Here is a 17,183-nt window from a genome sequence, read left to right as displayed (position 1 = left end):
CTCTAATAAAACTAATTAAATATCATTAAGAAGCTCTACTCAAGAGTTTCTCTTTTATTTACCACATGAAGATTCTAATTAATATTTATAATTTCATTAAATTATAAATATATTAAATATCCATTCATCAAATTTTCAACAGATACATCATAAAAACAAGCATAACCTAATATAACATAACGATAAATAGCAAAATAACAAACTAGTATGATATTATCATTATTTAACATAAAATTATTAGCTATAAATCAAGACACATAAGAGTACAATTGGCCAAGAACACACATTACCATCTTTTATGTTCTTTCAAATTCAAACATTAGGTCTTTTTCTGTCCCAACATGGAAAAGCAACCTAACAACACCAAAACCTAAACCATTGTTACATTCATAAACCTGACATGCTCCTTGAACAACCAACAACATTAGATTCACAAGAGTAAACACGACAGCAATAACTTTCCACCAAGCAAGAACATATTTCTTGATGAAATGATACACCTTAACCCGCGGCACGTTACCATAATACTTATTAACCCTCGCAACCGTCTGTTGCAACCCGGACGCCTCTTCAGTTTTTAACGGCGATTTACTAATCCCGTTAAAGAGTTTCGCGATCTCATCATCGTCCAACTCGCCTTCAATTATATGCTTTTCACGAAGAATGTGCACATCCTTCGCGCTATCAATAATCCCACACATTAGATCAACATATTCCGTGAAATCAAGATTTGAAAATGTACCTTTCTTAAACATTAACCCTTCATAAGCCACCAAGTTTCTTAATATAACTTCTGAGTCCGGTTTCAACCTGAGAATCGGGAGGTAAAACGTATGTGTTTCGTCATCAAACTCCACGTCGCGAATCCCTCCAGGCGTCATACAAAACTCGACCTTTCCCACGTTCGAAAGCTCGGAAGCGGATGGGATATCGATTTCGAGCACTGCAGGGTTTTCCCCCAACATTTTCTTTACCAAACTTATAATCTTGTCCCATGGAAGTTTTAATATGATCAAAAGAGGCTGCAAAAATGCACTTGCTCCCGGGCATATATCACTAGCCATTTGAACCGCATTTTCGACATCTTCAAGATCAACATCATCCAAAAAATTTGGTCGAAGACACTGGTTTTTCGCATTAACATTGTTGTTTACGATCAAATGATACATACAATCGAGCAAATGAAACCGATTGTTTATGTCTAGATCGAGTCTTGATATCCGCTTGCTGAACTTCAATGGTGACCGAGTTTCACAAATTCGAACCATCATATTTGAAAGAAAAGAGTTGTTACAATGGCCCGATAAGTGTTTATCGAGCACAGAGCGAGTTTCAATCAATACAAGTAACGGTATCTGGTTTTCGACCTTCACTATATCTTCAAAAGTCTCCAAGGAGTTTCCTTCGGATACTTTTGATAAAATGTCGATCAAGAACACGCCATCTATGGCGAAAACCCATGCTAACATGTCATCATCGACATCGAAGTATGAGTCGTAGCAGCATCGAACTTCTGGGACGAGTTGTTTGAGATTCTCAATGACAGTTTTCTCAAAATGGGACGCAATTTTGTAGGGTGTTAGAGCTGTTTTCGCAGTGGCGAGTTTGAGTTGTTCTTGGTTGCTATAGAGGTCGGTATGGAAATGATGGATTGGTCCCAAACCGATGCATTTGGGGACATACGACTCGCGGTTTTCGGTTATTAGAGTTTCGGGTACTTGGAAAATGCAGATGGGGAGATCAGTGTCGACTTGAAGATGAGTTTCGAAGGTTTTGCTGATTCTAAAAACCCATTGTGGGTTGTCAATGGATGATGGAGATGAAGAGATGGAGGGTACCATTGTTTTTATGAGTTTTGTGGATTAAGGTGCATGAAGTGATGAAGATCATGTGTAAGTGTATGGGTATATATATGTATGTGTGTGTGTGTATATTAGGAAATGGGACTTACGTACATGTTGATTGAGATTATCGAGTGTGGTTATTGATTAATCCGTCACTGAAAATTCTTAAATTTGTTTTAGGTGTAGTGATTCATGTCAAATTTGTTCCCTTCTTTGGACAACTACACAAAAAGACACTTCAGTTCACTGGTGTTGTGCCGTCCAAGTTTAAAATTATGAGGGGGTGGTTATAGTAAGGATGTTATTTAAACTTGTGTTTGATTGTAAACTTGTGTCTCAAATACGATCTCATACGTCTGTCTACTCATCACCTGTCGGATGTATGAGTTTAATTACTCATTTATGATATTAGCTTGTTAAAAATTCATGGGTTGAGATTCCCATACCTCAAAACCGACTTTAAATATCAAATACTCAAAATATACTTCTAACAATTATACAATTTTAGCGGGTCCTAAGAATACGTGTACCCTGTTTGAGATCAAAAAACGTGCCGTTACGCCATAACGAAGTTGGGTATTGGACTCATTAAAGGTCTAAACCTAATGCCAATGGACTAATAACCAGTCTAAACCATAAGAATAGTTTTTGTAAATGGGTCTATGTTGGTGTTTGTATTTATAGGTATACCCTATTAAAAAGATATATTTTGCATATACATATCAGGTTTTTTTTCATAAAATAAAGTGCTCTTCAAAATATTGGGCCCTGGCCAGTGGTCCTCCCCGCCCACCCCAGGGCTGGCCATGAATTTCAGTTTCAATTTCCAACAACTTAAATTACCATTTATTATATTTGAAAGATAATATACTTTATAAACGTATTCTGTTATGAGCCATATTCTTTTAGCTTCGATGTGGAGTGTTAATTATTGATATCTACCCATAAAAAAATCTTAAGGTGCGGTTGAGATTTTTGACAAAAAATACCATTAAAAACTTTTTTTTTTTAAAAAGTGCGGCCGTCCATCCACAATTGTGGGTAGGTCCGCCCACCCACATTATGGGCATCCCATAACTTCATAGGGACAGTACATAAATGCTAATATAGTAATATTTGAAACCTCTTGTTTATATATTAAGATTTTCAAATTCACATTATCTTAATAGTATATTTTATTGATATACAATGGCCTACAAATAGGCTTGTAATGAACACACTCAAGACAATGAAATCTTATACTCTCTATTCTTATTACATCAAACAATTGCAAGGCAATTTACTAATAGATCATTGTTTTACAACCAAAACAAACACACACACACACTCCCACACACACATATGTGGGTTGGTTCTAAGATACTTTGTTAAATAACTTAGGACAACCATAAACTTCACAAAACGAGTACACAATCATCAACAAGCAAGCCAAAAGTGCAAAAACAACAGTCAACACTTTACGTGAACCACGCATGCGTTTCTTTATAAACTTCCATGCCTTAATCGCCAATTGTTTGTTGTAGTACTCGTTAAGTTTCTTAACGGTCCGATTACCCCTTGCATGCTCATTCCACTTGTTCATCCCATTAAACAAATCTACAATTTCTTTGTTCGTCATGCTACCTTTGATTATCCCCTTACTTTTGAGCAACATAACATCTTCCTCCGTGTCTATAATCCCACTCATCAAATCAACATAGTGTGCCAATTCCATTGTTGAACTCGCAATCGCGATTTCATAGGCAACCAAGTTTCTCAACACAACTTCTGAGTAGGTTTCTAGAGTAATGACTGGAAGGTACAAAACGGCCTTGCTTGCTACAAATTTGGTGTCCCTAATTCCTCCGTCCGAAGCCTTAAAGTTGATGTACGCATATTTGCTTAAAGATGATGCCGAAGGGATATCAATCTCCGTGACACGCGGAAGATCATCACCATCTTCTTTGTCTAACTTTTTGCCTATATTTAACCCTAGTAAGTCAGAAATCTTCTCCCATGGGATGCTTACTATGACACTTACCATATTCCCAAATTTTTTAAACTTACCCAACTTTTGCCCAATTTCCTTTATATCTTCCATGTTTGTAATAACATGGTGTTTTCTTGTTATCTCATGCATGTAATTAGCTCGTTGCTCATGACATGACTCTTGCTGATAATATTTTCTAGGCAATTCGTTGTCGACAATTAAGTGATACATAAGATCAAGCAAATGCAAATAGTTTGTGTCTCCAATGTTAGAATTTAAATCGCGAGTTAATTTAAGGGGAGAGTGTACCTCACAATATCCAATCATCATGGGGAGTAACTCAAGATCACCATTGATGATCTTTTGTATTTCATTCAAGATCACCATGGGGATTTGGTTTTCAAGTACCATCATGTCTCTATAGAGTGTTTCATACTTCATCAGTTTTTTAGGTATGAATTGCTCCATTTCACCATAATGCTTAAAAAGATCAAGTAAAAACAAGCCATCTATCGCAAAGATCCATGCTAACATGTCACCATTAAGGTCTAGATACTTGTGGTAACATGCACGAAGCAAAGGCTCCGCCCTTTTGAGTTTATCAATCACCAAAGGCTCGAACGAGTGGACTTGGTTAGGGTTCAAGAATGCTTTAACAACAGCCACTTTGTACCTCTCCATTTGGTAGAGATGAGTCTCGAAGTGGTGATAAGGGCCAAGCGCGATAGCTTGAGGCACATACGCCTCAGGCTTAAAACGACTTATGGACTTTGGGACATTGAACACGCAAACTGGGACGTGGCTTACATCGATGCCAACCTCTTCATTGAAATTCTTGCTGATTTGATCAACCCATCGTTTTTTGCTAAAATTGATATTCAAAATAGAATCAAGTTCTATTTCTTTCATTTTTGCTACTTAGTTCTGCTTTTTATCGGATATGTCATTTGTAACATGATAGCTTCTATTTATAGGAACAGTAAAGTAGATGCATAGATTCATTAATATAATGAAAAGGAGATAAAAAAAAAGTGTTGGAATTTAAGATAATCATCACAACATCATAAATTATTCTGATTCTTCAAGTTTAAGCAGCATTAATTAGTTGTTAATTAAATGTTTAAATTGTTGTTTAAACATGCTTTTGGATTATCTATTCTTTAGTTGTTAATTAAATGTTTAAATTGTTGTTTAAACATGCTTTTGGATTATCTATTCTTTAGTTTGAGAATACTTGTGAGCGAGGTTTACTTTCTCCTTGATAACATTAACATAATCTCTTCGTTTGATCTTAGGGGAAGGATAGAATCCTATTAATGGATGCTTTATAGATCGATAAGCGTGAACTAACATTTAACAACATATTGAAATCAAACGAAGCAACTCTACATGTGCATATAGATCAAACTAACTAATTAATTAATTAAGCAAAGAACAACATACTTATAATCTACCAATTCGTAATCATTGGCTGTGTGATGATTATGTCACAAATCTGCAACATACTTATAAGGCTTGACGGTATGCGGAACGTCCCCCTTCTGTCTTGGTCCGGCGCCGGTCCAAACACCCCCCCCCCTCGTCCTCTCCGTCTCTTTTGAGACGTTGGTGCCGGTCCACAAAAGGACAAAATTTGCCCACCTTCAAAGTTTTACAGTTGAATAAATTAAAAAAAATGAATTTCCATAATTAATTACAAACGGTAATATTTCAAAATTACCCCAAATTTCAACCAAATTTTATATAAATTCAACACCTTTACACCAATTTTAACCCACTACAACCCTATCTCTCTCTCAACTTTTTTTTTTAAACCTTCTTCTTTTTTTATAAAACATTCTTCTACAATGGATCCGAACAACCTGAATCCAAACCCGAATGTTTTTTTCGGTGCCCGGGTACTATCCCACAATAGAACCGAACCCTTTCGCTCAATTTTCCGCAAACACTTTTGCGGGTTTCCAAAATTCTCCGAACGTTTTTCGAGTATGCAACAAACTCAAGCCTTACAAAACTTGATGATGTGTAACAAGTTTAACATGCAACCCGTTCAAGCTTCTCAACCACCGCAACCACTAGTTCCCGATGAAGATGACGTTGAAGTCGTTACTGAGTCCCAGCCGCAAACCTCCAAATGAAAAAAACGAAAGCAAGTTGCGGTTGACCAAAGTCAACCTTCGAAACCGAAGCCGAAACAGTGGACGCCGCTCGAGGAGGAAGCCTTAGCGAAGGCTTATATAGGCTCATCCACACACCCCGTTAAAGGTACGGTACGTAAAGTTAACTTGGATTTTTTAGTATATACTTTTTAATATTAATTTTTAAATTTTTTGTAATATATATATTTTTTTAATATAGGTAACAATCAAACCGGTGAGAGGTTTTGGAAAGCGGTATTGTCAAAGTTTCTTGAGCTAATGGAACAAGGACCATATCTATAACACCCTAAATACGTAATATCTTAAAAACAACGTAGTGGAAAAATGAGCCTTAAAATTTCTTTCTTTATTCATTACCAGCCTTACGTGAAGACTCAGTTACAAAAAAATATTAAACATTCACTAGAAGGAATTTACTATATTCACGTTTAGTTAACACTTCGAATGTTACATAATTCAACTATGTGACCGTCCTTTCCGTACAATCCTTGCATCTCGACTCAATCTACGTTAGCTTATCTTTGTTAGCGATAGAGGAAATCCTTGTGGTACCTGTGGACATCATATATAACTTATCCGTTAATCATTGACATCACTATACAACATTAAACTATAAAATTTGAAAATCTTATAACATTCCACAATATGAACTTGGATTCATTCGATCGTCCTTTGAAATTCATTGTCTAAGTTCGGCTTCCATTCCTCATGAACCCGACAATCTAATACCTGCATTACATTTCAAATCTCATGGCACATCATTAGTAATCATCAATACTCAATCGTATTGAAACCATTCCTACGTACATCCATGGCAACTTACATTCATTCATGCATACATTCCTACATACGATCATATACATCTATATACTTACATACATTCGTTCACGCATACAAACCTACGAGTTCTTGCTTACCACTTTTATTCTTATCCACTTATACTAACATGTCATGTTCGCGGCTTTCCATAATATAAGTTTTATACATATAGACATACATACTTACTCGTTCCTAAACACGTTCGCCTATAGATTTCCTTCACTAACATGAAGGTAAATCCATCCTAATACTGTCCGGAGACCCATAATATTTACTTATATTCAAAAACCATCTTAATCGTTAGTTATGGGGCCTTGAAAACCAATTAAAACAAGTTCCATGGTTGAAACAACAATTTCAAACAAGTTGCCAACTAAATCAGCTCTCGCGGGCCGCGAGAGCTTGCTCCATTTCTGTCGCGGGCCGCGACAAAGGTCGCGTGACGCGACGTTAAGATCAGATCACGGTCGCGTAGCGCGACGACCTGGTTTCGAAAGAAAGTTATTTTCTTGTTGCTGCATTCGCCCAACTATAATTTTCAACATATAATATACAAAAACATGCATATCTTTCAAACCGACCACCCGTTTAACCTCCCGTTTCTTTCCACATGGCCGTAATTTGGTCCTCTTTTATATGGACTCAATGTCTAACATCTGGACTAAGGGAATTCTTAACTTATATGCTTTCGGCTTAATATTCAATTACGAATTATTCGACCCGTTCATGTTTTTAACAAACAACTCATATATTTATACTCAAGACTCACATGAACGTTATAAATATAACACTTTTACATTATCCGGAGTTCCGTACAATGAGTTTATGAAGCCGATTCCCGGTATACGTTAAAGTCATTCATTTAAATCAACTATTCGTAGTTGAACTTTATTAGTAAAATTTCCTTACACCTCCGAGGTCTAAATTGCATCCTTACTTATCATACAATTTCATTCAAACGAATTGAAATCAAAGCATTTGAACAAAAGAATTAAACACAAGAATTATATTTTTTTTCTTTTTCTTTTTCAGCCCCTTCACCCGGCCGTGTCAAGTGTCCACCCGGCCTTGTCAAGTAAACATATATTTTTCACAGAACCTTCACCCGGCCGTGTCAAGTGTTCACCCGGCCATGTCAGCTCTGCACGTTAATTTTTCACCAATTTTACATCCAACCTATCCAAGCTCATTTTAATCGCTTGGGGTTCATTTCTTAACATATCTAAGTTGTAATCCATTACCCCGATCCATAATTCATATAGTTTACGCTCCCGTTATCCGGGTTGCGTTTTACTTTATTTTGACCCGTTTGGTCTACTTAACGGAAACCTTCACTTCTATATAACCAAACCTTATTAGACTCCGATTATCATACTTAAATAACTAGCACATAACCTCGCTTAAATAAACTAAGAAGTGATTCCGGAAAATCACTTACTTATTACGACTTACTTGATATTATCATCAACAACACATTTCAACTTAACTTCTAACAATTATCATACAAATAAATCTCTTTTTCTACTAAAGAGGGTGTCCGAGAATTTACTTACCTCGTGCATCCAAATTCGTACATAGCTTCCGTGTTTACCTTCCACCTGTGGCGCTCCCATGCTTGTGTTCATGTTGACATGACTCCTATCCGTACATGTCGTCACATTCATAACACAGTTAGCTTACATACATTTATTCATTCGACTTTCAAGTCATGCAATATTTGACTTTCGTTAGTCTATTTGCGCATATATAGGATATGTATCATCATACTTCATTACTATCGTGCATGACACATAAATTAGCTAGTTCATATCGCATAAGTTCTTGCCTACAAATTTTTACCTTCTAATTTCAATCCTATACACATAATTCATTCTCATTTTAGATTACGCCATTCATTTACATAACAATTACATTCACGCATCATTCGCATTCCATAACATATCTCACAAGATAACAACTTCAAACTTTTCTTATACAATGTAGACCTCCTAATTCATCCAGAAATTACAAATTTATCATTCAGGCATTTCGTCGAACACTTGGTGTGCGTACGACATTTTAAGCACTATGTACATGTATGATATGCATAACCTACTAGTTCTTTTCACAATGATCAATTCAACCAAATTTCACATAGTTTCTTAGTCTACATTCGAGTTCATCTAACAATACTCTAGTATTTATACATTCATACTTCAATTTCACATAGCTTTCACTATCATAAAATCACTACGTACCACCATACCACTAGAACAAAATGGGTTTCACTAAAGTTCTTCAATTTCATCAAATTCGAGCAAGATTCACATTCTACATGATGATACTAATTCACATACAACTCGATTTCATACAATTTTCACAAATTGTTCAACACCCACTAAATCATGAAGCATCAAAACATAAAAATTAACTTACCCTATGTTCAATGCACTTAGATTAGAGATTACTTGGACTCATGCATTCGATTTTGTGTTCAAAACCATCACTAGTTGCTGAATTCTTGAGTTCAATTGAAGGAGAAGGGTTTTCTCCTTCCCTGCCCTCTGTTCGCGACCCACACACCCACCAAACACTGGGTTTTTATTTTTATCATACTTATTATCATATTTTACATGTTCAACCCCTCAAATTTCTTATGTTGTCATTCTTGCATATTTTCTATCCTTTTAAACTTCCTTTATTTATTTACAACTTAACTAATCATTTAAAACATTTAAACGTTCAAATAATCTATTATGAAATTTTGGGGTGTTACAATATGGAAATCTCGACTCGGTACCTTCGAAGTGGCGAAAGATGAATGCGGTCGTGAACCAGTTTTCGAAGGAATATAATAAAATATATACAAGTGGGCACCGTAGTGGGATGAGCGACGAGGATGTCTTCAAATCGGCATTGGAAAAATACAAGACGAACCATAAACCGCGTTCCCACATGTTCGGGCTTGGGAGGTTATGCGAAAGGCCCCATAATGGGCGCCGGTTCGGAATGAGGTCGAGATGGCAAAACGTCAAAAAAACCTCGGAGACCGATAGTTTTAGTGCCAGCGGCTCGGACACAAGATGTCAAATTAATTTAAATGACGACGCCGAGTTTGACGAAGAAGAGTACGCCGTAAGGGAAGAGGAACATCCCTCGGGCTGGGAAAAATCAAAAAGGGAGGCGACTTCATAGAAAAAGGGTACGAAAAAAGCGATTCGAAAATGGAGGCGTTTATGGCCCAATTTAAAACTTACATGGAGGTCACAGCCCAAAAGGCGAAGGCGAAGGAACGGGCGGTCGAAGAAAGGGTACGCGTGGCGGGAGAAAAGGTACGTGTGGCTGATGATAAAGTTCGGCTCAAAGAATGGGACATATAGACGATTGATGTTGATAGTTATCCCGAACCAAAACGCTCTACTTTAAAGAAAATGCAAGAGGACATCATGAAAAAGTATCAAAGTTAGGAATTTTTTTTTAAGTTTATGTTTTTTTTAGTTTATGTTTTTTTTTAAGTTTATGTAATTTTTTTTAATATTAATGAATTTATTTTTCTATGTTATTTGACAAATGTTAAAAAAAGTAGATGAATTAAAAAAAAAGTAAATTTGTGGGGTAGGATCATCCTCCCATTTCTAGTGTTTTAGTGTGTTAGACCATCCTCAAACACTAGTACAAAACAGATTTTTTGCGGCAGTGGATTTGATTTGTAGAAGCGTTTTCCAAACGCTTCAAAAAGTGGTGCCTAAAAAAAATAGGTTTTCTTTTGAAGCGTTTACAAAGACATTTTTAACAGCGTTTAGGAAAAAATAAATTTAAGAACAGATAGTTTTTAAAAGACATTTTTTACAGCATTTTGAAAATAAAATAAAATAAAATAAAGAATAAATATATTTGTAGCAGTGGTTTGGATATATTTGGAGCCCTAAAATAAAAACAATAAAATAAATATATTATTTAGCAAAAAACCTGGAAATATATTTAAACCAATTGAGGAATACGTCATTTACGATATTCTTTTGCTAGACAAATCTAGGAACACTTATTTAACAAACCTGGAACAACACCAAAGACCAACTCACAAATTTACAATATTCACAAATTCAACACTGATTCATAATTTTCAAACCTGGAACATATATTCTAACCAAAATCAGAGACCAATTCACAAATTCAAAAGGAAACTTTAGATTCAATAACACTGATTTAACAAATCCAACAAAACATAAATTTCTACTTAACAAATCCATAATAAGAAAATAAAGAGTACTAACACCTAAATCTATTTAAAAGTATAGCTCCAATTTGGAAACATTTTCACAAAAAACCAAGGCATTATGATCCTTAGTAACTGGTCGATGTCCTTCTGTGTAGCAACTCTTGTTGTTTGCCAAATCTAAAAAGAAACAAATAAATATAAGTTAGATCTAAACTATATACATATATAAACACTAAAAGACATGGTATATATAAAATACTTAGGTTCGTGGGAAAATTTTCTTGGTATGTATAGACAAACTCCATCATATATCCCAATACCATGAATCCGCACGCCCATCTGCCATTTTGTTGTTTACACTACAATAAATTAACAATTAATTATGTAAAACTTAAGAAAATCAATTAACTAAAACATGCCTAAGTCATGTTATGTTTGATGTCATGCAAATCCTAGTAAACTTTGAATTGTGACCACCAACTAAGGATAAGACTAAAAAAGTGTAAATAATACTGGATGTTGATATAATTACTAGCCATGGAGGAGAGACTATAAAAAAATATAGACACGGGCTGGAGCATGCATGCACTTGGTTTATAAGATTCAATTGTAGAAAGTGTGAATGTCCAGAAGTCGTTAGACCCACCTAAGACCCGAACCATATGTACATTTAAACTGTTAGTTTCGGTTCTCGCTTTCTTCAAACTTCAGTACAGGTTTGGGCCCGTTCCAGTTTGGTTCTAACTCAATGCTCAGCCTTAGTAAGTGTACACTCTGCTAAGGGAGCTGTTTTTTTTTTCAATATAATATTTGCGTTGATTGTTCAAAAAACAATTAACTATGACATAGAAATAACTAAGACATAGAAATGCATACCTCGACCATGCTCCATGTAAACTTTGTTCCCTTGAAAACATCTTCAATTACTTCCGAAAGAAGATAATTGTTTTTGTCCTTGTTGCCCTTTAAGGAATCCAAGATGAATACTTCTTTCTTTGTAGGAGAAATGATAAACAAGGACCAATGATTACTGAAAAAAGAAAGTTACAAAATAATTAAGTAAATTATAATTAATACGATAAAGGAAAGCTAATAACAATACACTAATATGCAAAAAAAAAAAAAAATATAAATTACTTGGCTAAATATGGTGCAAGAAAGTATTGTTTGTCCATATGAAGCTCATATACACCAAGAATGTGACTTTAACTTCTTCGGGATTACGTTGGCACATCTCACCGTTGATCGAGTTCGGACAGATGAAAGTGCATGGGTTGCATCTTTCACCATCATTTGACATCGTATAAAACAACCTTAAATAAAAAAAATGTTCAGTTAACAAATTTAGTTATCTACAAAATGAAATTGTACAAAATAGATAATTCAAAACAACTTACGCCGCAAACCAATGTATGATCGTGATATCAACCCAGCCGTTGGCGAATACTTGTAACAACGCCTCAATTTCAAAGAAGTCTTTTAAGATGTAGGGATACATCCCGTCAGGGATAGAAAACTCGATTGGACTATGATTCAAATGATAATTACCAACGTGCTTTTCTGATTCATTGACAATGCCTTGAACCCATGCAGGTCTTTCTTTTATTACATTCAAAGCACTCTTTATTTTTCGGGCTTGTTTTTCTTGATCAGATTCTTCATTTTGTGGTCGTAGAATTTGATTTACTATGGGTATCACCCACTAAAATAACAAGAGACATGGTTATAACACACACTAAAATAATAAATGTCACACCCCCAAAATCCACACGCGGAGTATCACCGCATGGAGGCGTGACTGACCAGGATCCAGCCACCAATCATATTGAACAATATAAATTAAGTATATAAAAGTCCAATCCAATCAATATAATTGGTGTCAAAACAATTCAACCAAGTTAAGGTTATCAGCGGAAGCATAAAGTCTAAAACCCAAAACATAAATTAAAGGTTCATAAGTTTAACATGGAACTCAACAGTCCATGTCCCACAACGTCCACGCCTCCTCGTGCAAGCTCCATGAGTACCTAGGGTCCTGCAAGGCATACAGCAGAGAGTCAACAACTAGTTGAGCGAGTTCACAGTGTATAGTTCAGTAATTGTAATAGGAAAGTAAGACTTTTGTTCATTCGTTAAGTCATGTATCGTATTAGTTCATATCGCGGCCTTCTAGGCATGTGTGCGATGACTAGGGAAAATTCCCAAGTATTCTAGACTAGGTATGTTTGTATCGTGGCCACCCTGGCATGTATGCGAAGTTTAGAGTATAGTTCGCGGCCTTCCTAGGCATGTTGCGAAGATTAGTCATAATATCGCGGCCAACCTTGGCGTGTGTGCGAAGATCAGTTCAATTTAGTACCATTAGTCTAGTTGTATCTTATCAATAACCCTTCCTCACCCGAGGACCATATAACTAAGTTCCATGTGCTAGGTAAACACAAATAAATAATCTAACCCATTCCCACCCTGGTAACCCATGCCTTGGCTGTGTGAACTCACCTCGGTTTGCTCGGTATGATTATTCACGTATTCCAGTTAATCAATCAAACCCTATCGTGGTTACTAGAGTTAGTCAATTTCATGTACACGTAAAATATGTGTTCTTTGTATTTATCATACAGGTTACAGATAACAACACTTATGTAATTACACAGATCATAGCAAGCAGTTGAGTCTGACAATACAAGTTCATATCAAACTATATCACAAGTGGTTTAGTTCACAATTACTTTTAGCATTATGGCACATCATAACTTATTCACATAACAGAATGGCACTAGGGATTTTGGGTCACATATTCAACACACATTATCTATAAAATCCAACTTATGATTATGGTCCTTATAACCTCTCGGCCTAATATATTAAATCCAAACCCAAACCAATGTGTCACATAACCCGTGAACCTTTAACCCTCAAATAGCCTTAATATAATATACCCAGCTATATCGCAGGCCCAAGATTCCAGTTTATCGGCCCAAATATAATGTATAACCCCTTTCCGATCCGTTAACATCTATGCACATTTACCAACACCTATATTTGAGTCCATGCATACTAATGTTTCGGCCCACTTACTCAACCCTTATGGGCAGCCCACTAACACCCTAAAGTTCCGAAATCAAATCAAAGTAGTACAACCTACAAAATAACAACACAGTTTCATTGATTCCTTTAATATCATCTTTGCTTTCTACAATATCACATGGACCACTCAAGTTTTAGTCTAATCTGATTGGACCGAAAGTTAGTGGGTCTTGTAGTTTTAAATCTTGATATTTGGATCCACTAACATTAAATTCAATGGCCGACAAAAACTGTTGTTATATTACATGCGATTTGACCGAGTATAATACAAGAACTCACATGGCGGCATGGATCAGACAACATAAATTAATTCACATGCAAATCCTTGAGTTCTTATTTAAATATCTACCCTACTAAATTTTAATTGTACCAACAATTGTGAGTAGTGGGCTGACAACCTAATCATTATGTTTTCTTGTGATACACATATGTGATATTAATACATAACACATAATGATATTGACAAATAACACATAATTTAATGCGACAAGCATACTCAGCATGAATAATAACATCACTAACCAAAATATAAAGCGCCTAATCCGAGAGATGGAAGTGCTTCGGGTGAGAGGGGGATGGCTGCCGATGATCGTACAGGGAGGAGACGTGAAGGATATTAGGGTTTTCGTGTGATATAGTATTTTCTAAACAATGATAACATGCACGTCCCCTACGTATATAGTAATCGGCCAGGGGTGGGCTTCTGTTGGGTTCTCTTGGGCCGAGGATCTTATCACCATAATTAGGGCCAAGTGTACATAGTAATTGTGTGGGTATATTGTTAAACAAGATGTACGTTCATATAGCATAGGCATTTATTTAGTATTAAACATTAATAATCTCATAACCAATTAATCCTAGTGATCCAATGCAATTTAAACGGGTTTAATGAATTTACGCAACATATTCGTAGTGACGCCGTATAATGAAACATGAACAGCATTGATATAAGTCAAGTGCCACGAAGTTGAATAAGACTAACGTTGAAAGTTCAGGTTGTCACATTATCCCCAACTTGAAACAAATTTCGTCCCGAAATTTAGTACGTGTTTACTAAGGAAGCTAGTTAAGTTGCGTTGATTCTTGGTTTCCTTGGGGTGTTCAATCATTTCCCCGTTGGTTTGGAATTTCGTCCCGAAATTCCGCAGTACGATAGGAATGAGGTCGATAGAAAAGGTCTGATTAGCAAGAACAATATTGCAACCCTAAACTATGTGTGTGGCCTCTAGACTTTTACCGCTTGCTAGTTCTACTATGTGCTTGGTGTTCAAAAGTGTTGGGGTACGATTAAGCATTTGACTAACTTTTAAAGACACGAAACTAGTATCGGCACCCGAATAAAATAAAACAGTAACACAAAAGTCGTCAAGTAGGAACTCACCCTGACCGATCACGAAGACACGTCCCCTATCACCATTGTCGTCGTTGTTACCCCCATTGTTGTTTCCATTGCCTTGATTGTTGTTGTTCTGATTCTGATTCAGCTGGGGGCAGTGTCTTTTGAAATGGTCTTCAGCACCACACTGAAAGCATCCCCTGTTGCCTCGCTGTTGCTGCTGCTGCTGGTTTTGTGGAGCTGGTGGTTGCGGTTGCTGGTTCTGATTTGCTGGTCGTGAGCTTCTACAATCTTTGGCCTCATGACCCATCTTGAGACATCTTTGACAGCGGCCCTTGCGACACTGACCACTGTGATGTCTGTTGCACCCGTTACACAGTGGGTGAATTCCCCGATATCCACCCTGCCTCTGACTGCCTGATGATTGCTGACTCGGACTCTGGTAGTCATTAGTCTTGCGCTGCTGTGCTTGAGACTGAACGGAAACTGATCCCTTGCTGGAATCCCCATCCCATTTCCGCTTGTTGTCACTGGGTGTAGTAGGAGTAGTAGCAGCAGTAGTGGTAGCACTGATGCGTTTTGGCAGCTTGTTCTGTTCCACTGCTTGATCGGTGAGTCGATGAGCAAGACGCTGGATGTCTTGGATGTTGTTGAGGTTAGCCGATGTCACATGGCTTTGGATCTCTGGCGCAAGTCCCTTGAGGTACAACTCAATGCGCTTAACTGGAGGGTCCACCATCGTTGGACACAAGATGGCCAGCTCGTTTGACCGTTTCGTATAAGCTTCGATTTCTGACCCCGTCATCTTCAGATGATACAGTTCCACCTCCAACTTGTGGATGTCATCACGCGTGCAGTATTCTCGTTTGATCAGTTCCTTGAAATCTTCCCAAGGTGTGGCGTTAGCAGCTGCCAAACCTAGGATCTGTACTTGCGCGTTCCACCAAGTTAGCGCTATTCCTTCGAGAGTGCCAGTGGCGTACTTGACCCTGCGAGCCTCAGGGCATTCACACATTTCGAACACTGACTCGAGCTTTTCAAACCAATGGAGGAGTCCCACTGCCCCCTCAGTGCCACTGAATGTGCTTGGACGACAGTCCATGAAGTTCTTGAAAGTGCAGACGGGCTGCTGAGCGTGTTGACCTCCTGCGTTTGCAGCTGCAAGTGCCGCAGCAACTGGGCTTGAGTCATGTTAATGCGTCCAGCCATTGTTCTTGATAGTAAAAGTAGTGTAAGTGAGAATGGTTCGCGAGTAGTGCGATGACAGAAGGGTGTAAGCACACAAGTGTTCTCAAGCAATAAAAAGTAGTGAGCAATGTAATCTAAGCATACTACGAGCAAAGTTCTATGCAATTCTAGCATGTAGGCAATAAACATAAACCTTATTACCTAGGATGTTGAGTCTTGCACGTGGAGCGAAGCGTCGTTGTGGATCGTTGAGAGCACTGTTCTGGTTATAGTATGGTTTTAATAAAAACGTTTTTCCCATATTAAAACCAAGTTCTCTATAACCAATGGCTCTGATACCAATCTGTCACACCCCCAAAATCCACACGCGGAGTATCACCGCATGGAGGCGTGACTGACCAGGATCCAGCCACCAATCATATTGAACAATATAAATTAAGTATATAAAAGTCCAATCCAATCAATATAATTGGTGTCAAAACAATTCAACCAAGTTAAGGTTATCAGCGGAAGCATAAAGTTTAAAACCCAAAACATAAATTAAAGGTTCATAAGTTTAACATGGAACTCAACAGTCCATGTC

The 17,183-nt window shown here is 37.0% G+C and overlaps 2 protein-coding genes across 2 annotated transcripts; both read right to left on the bottom strand.

Annotated features, from left to right (window-relative positions):
• Positions 1–296: 296 nt before the first annotated feature.
• On the bottom strand, positions 297–1,841 carry LOC110931266 (putative UPF0481 protein At3g02645). Its single transcript, XM_022174667.1, has one exon. The coding sequence runs from the start codon at positions 1,839–1,841 to the stop codon at positions 297–299; it is 1,545 nt and encodes a 514-aa protein (XP_022030359.1).
• A 1,357-nt stretch (positions 1,842–3,198) lies between these two features.
• On the bottom strand, positions 3,199–4,722 carry LOC110931265 (putative UPF0481 protein At3g02645). Its single transcript, XM_022174666.1, has one exon. It carries the CDS (start codon positions 4,720–4,722, stop codon positions 3,199–3,201), a length of 1,524 nt encoding a protein of 507 aa, XP_022030358.1.
• Positions 4,723–17,183: the final 12,461 nt, after the last annotated feature.

The sequence above is a fragment of the Helianthus annuus genome, chromosome 3 (genome assembly GCF_002127325.2).
Source record: "Helianthus annuus cultivar XRQ/B chromosome 3, HanXRQr2.0-SUNRISE, whole genome shotgun sequence".
Lineage (NCBI taxonomy): Eukaryota > Viridiplantae > Streptophyta > Magnoliopsida > Asterales > Asteraceae > Helianthus > Helianthus annuus.
Note: the sequence above shows the minus strand (reverse complement) of the source record. Positions and strands in the feature narration are given on the sequence as shown.

Coding starts and splice junctions, on each gene's coding strand:
- LOC110931266 (XM_022174667.1), bottom strand. CDS start 1,841: ATGGTACCCTCCATCTCTTCATCTCCATCATCCATTGACAACCCACAA.
- LOC110931265 (XM_022174666.1), bottom strand. CDS start 4,722: ATGAAAGAAATAGAACTTGATTCTATTTTGAATATCAATTTTAGCAAA.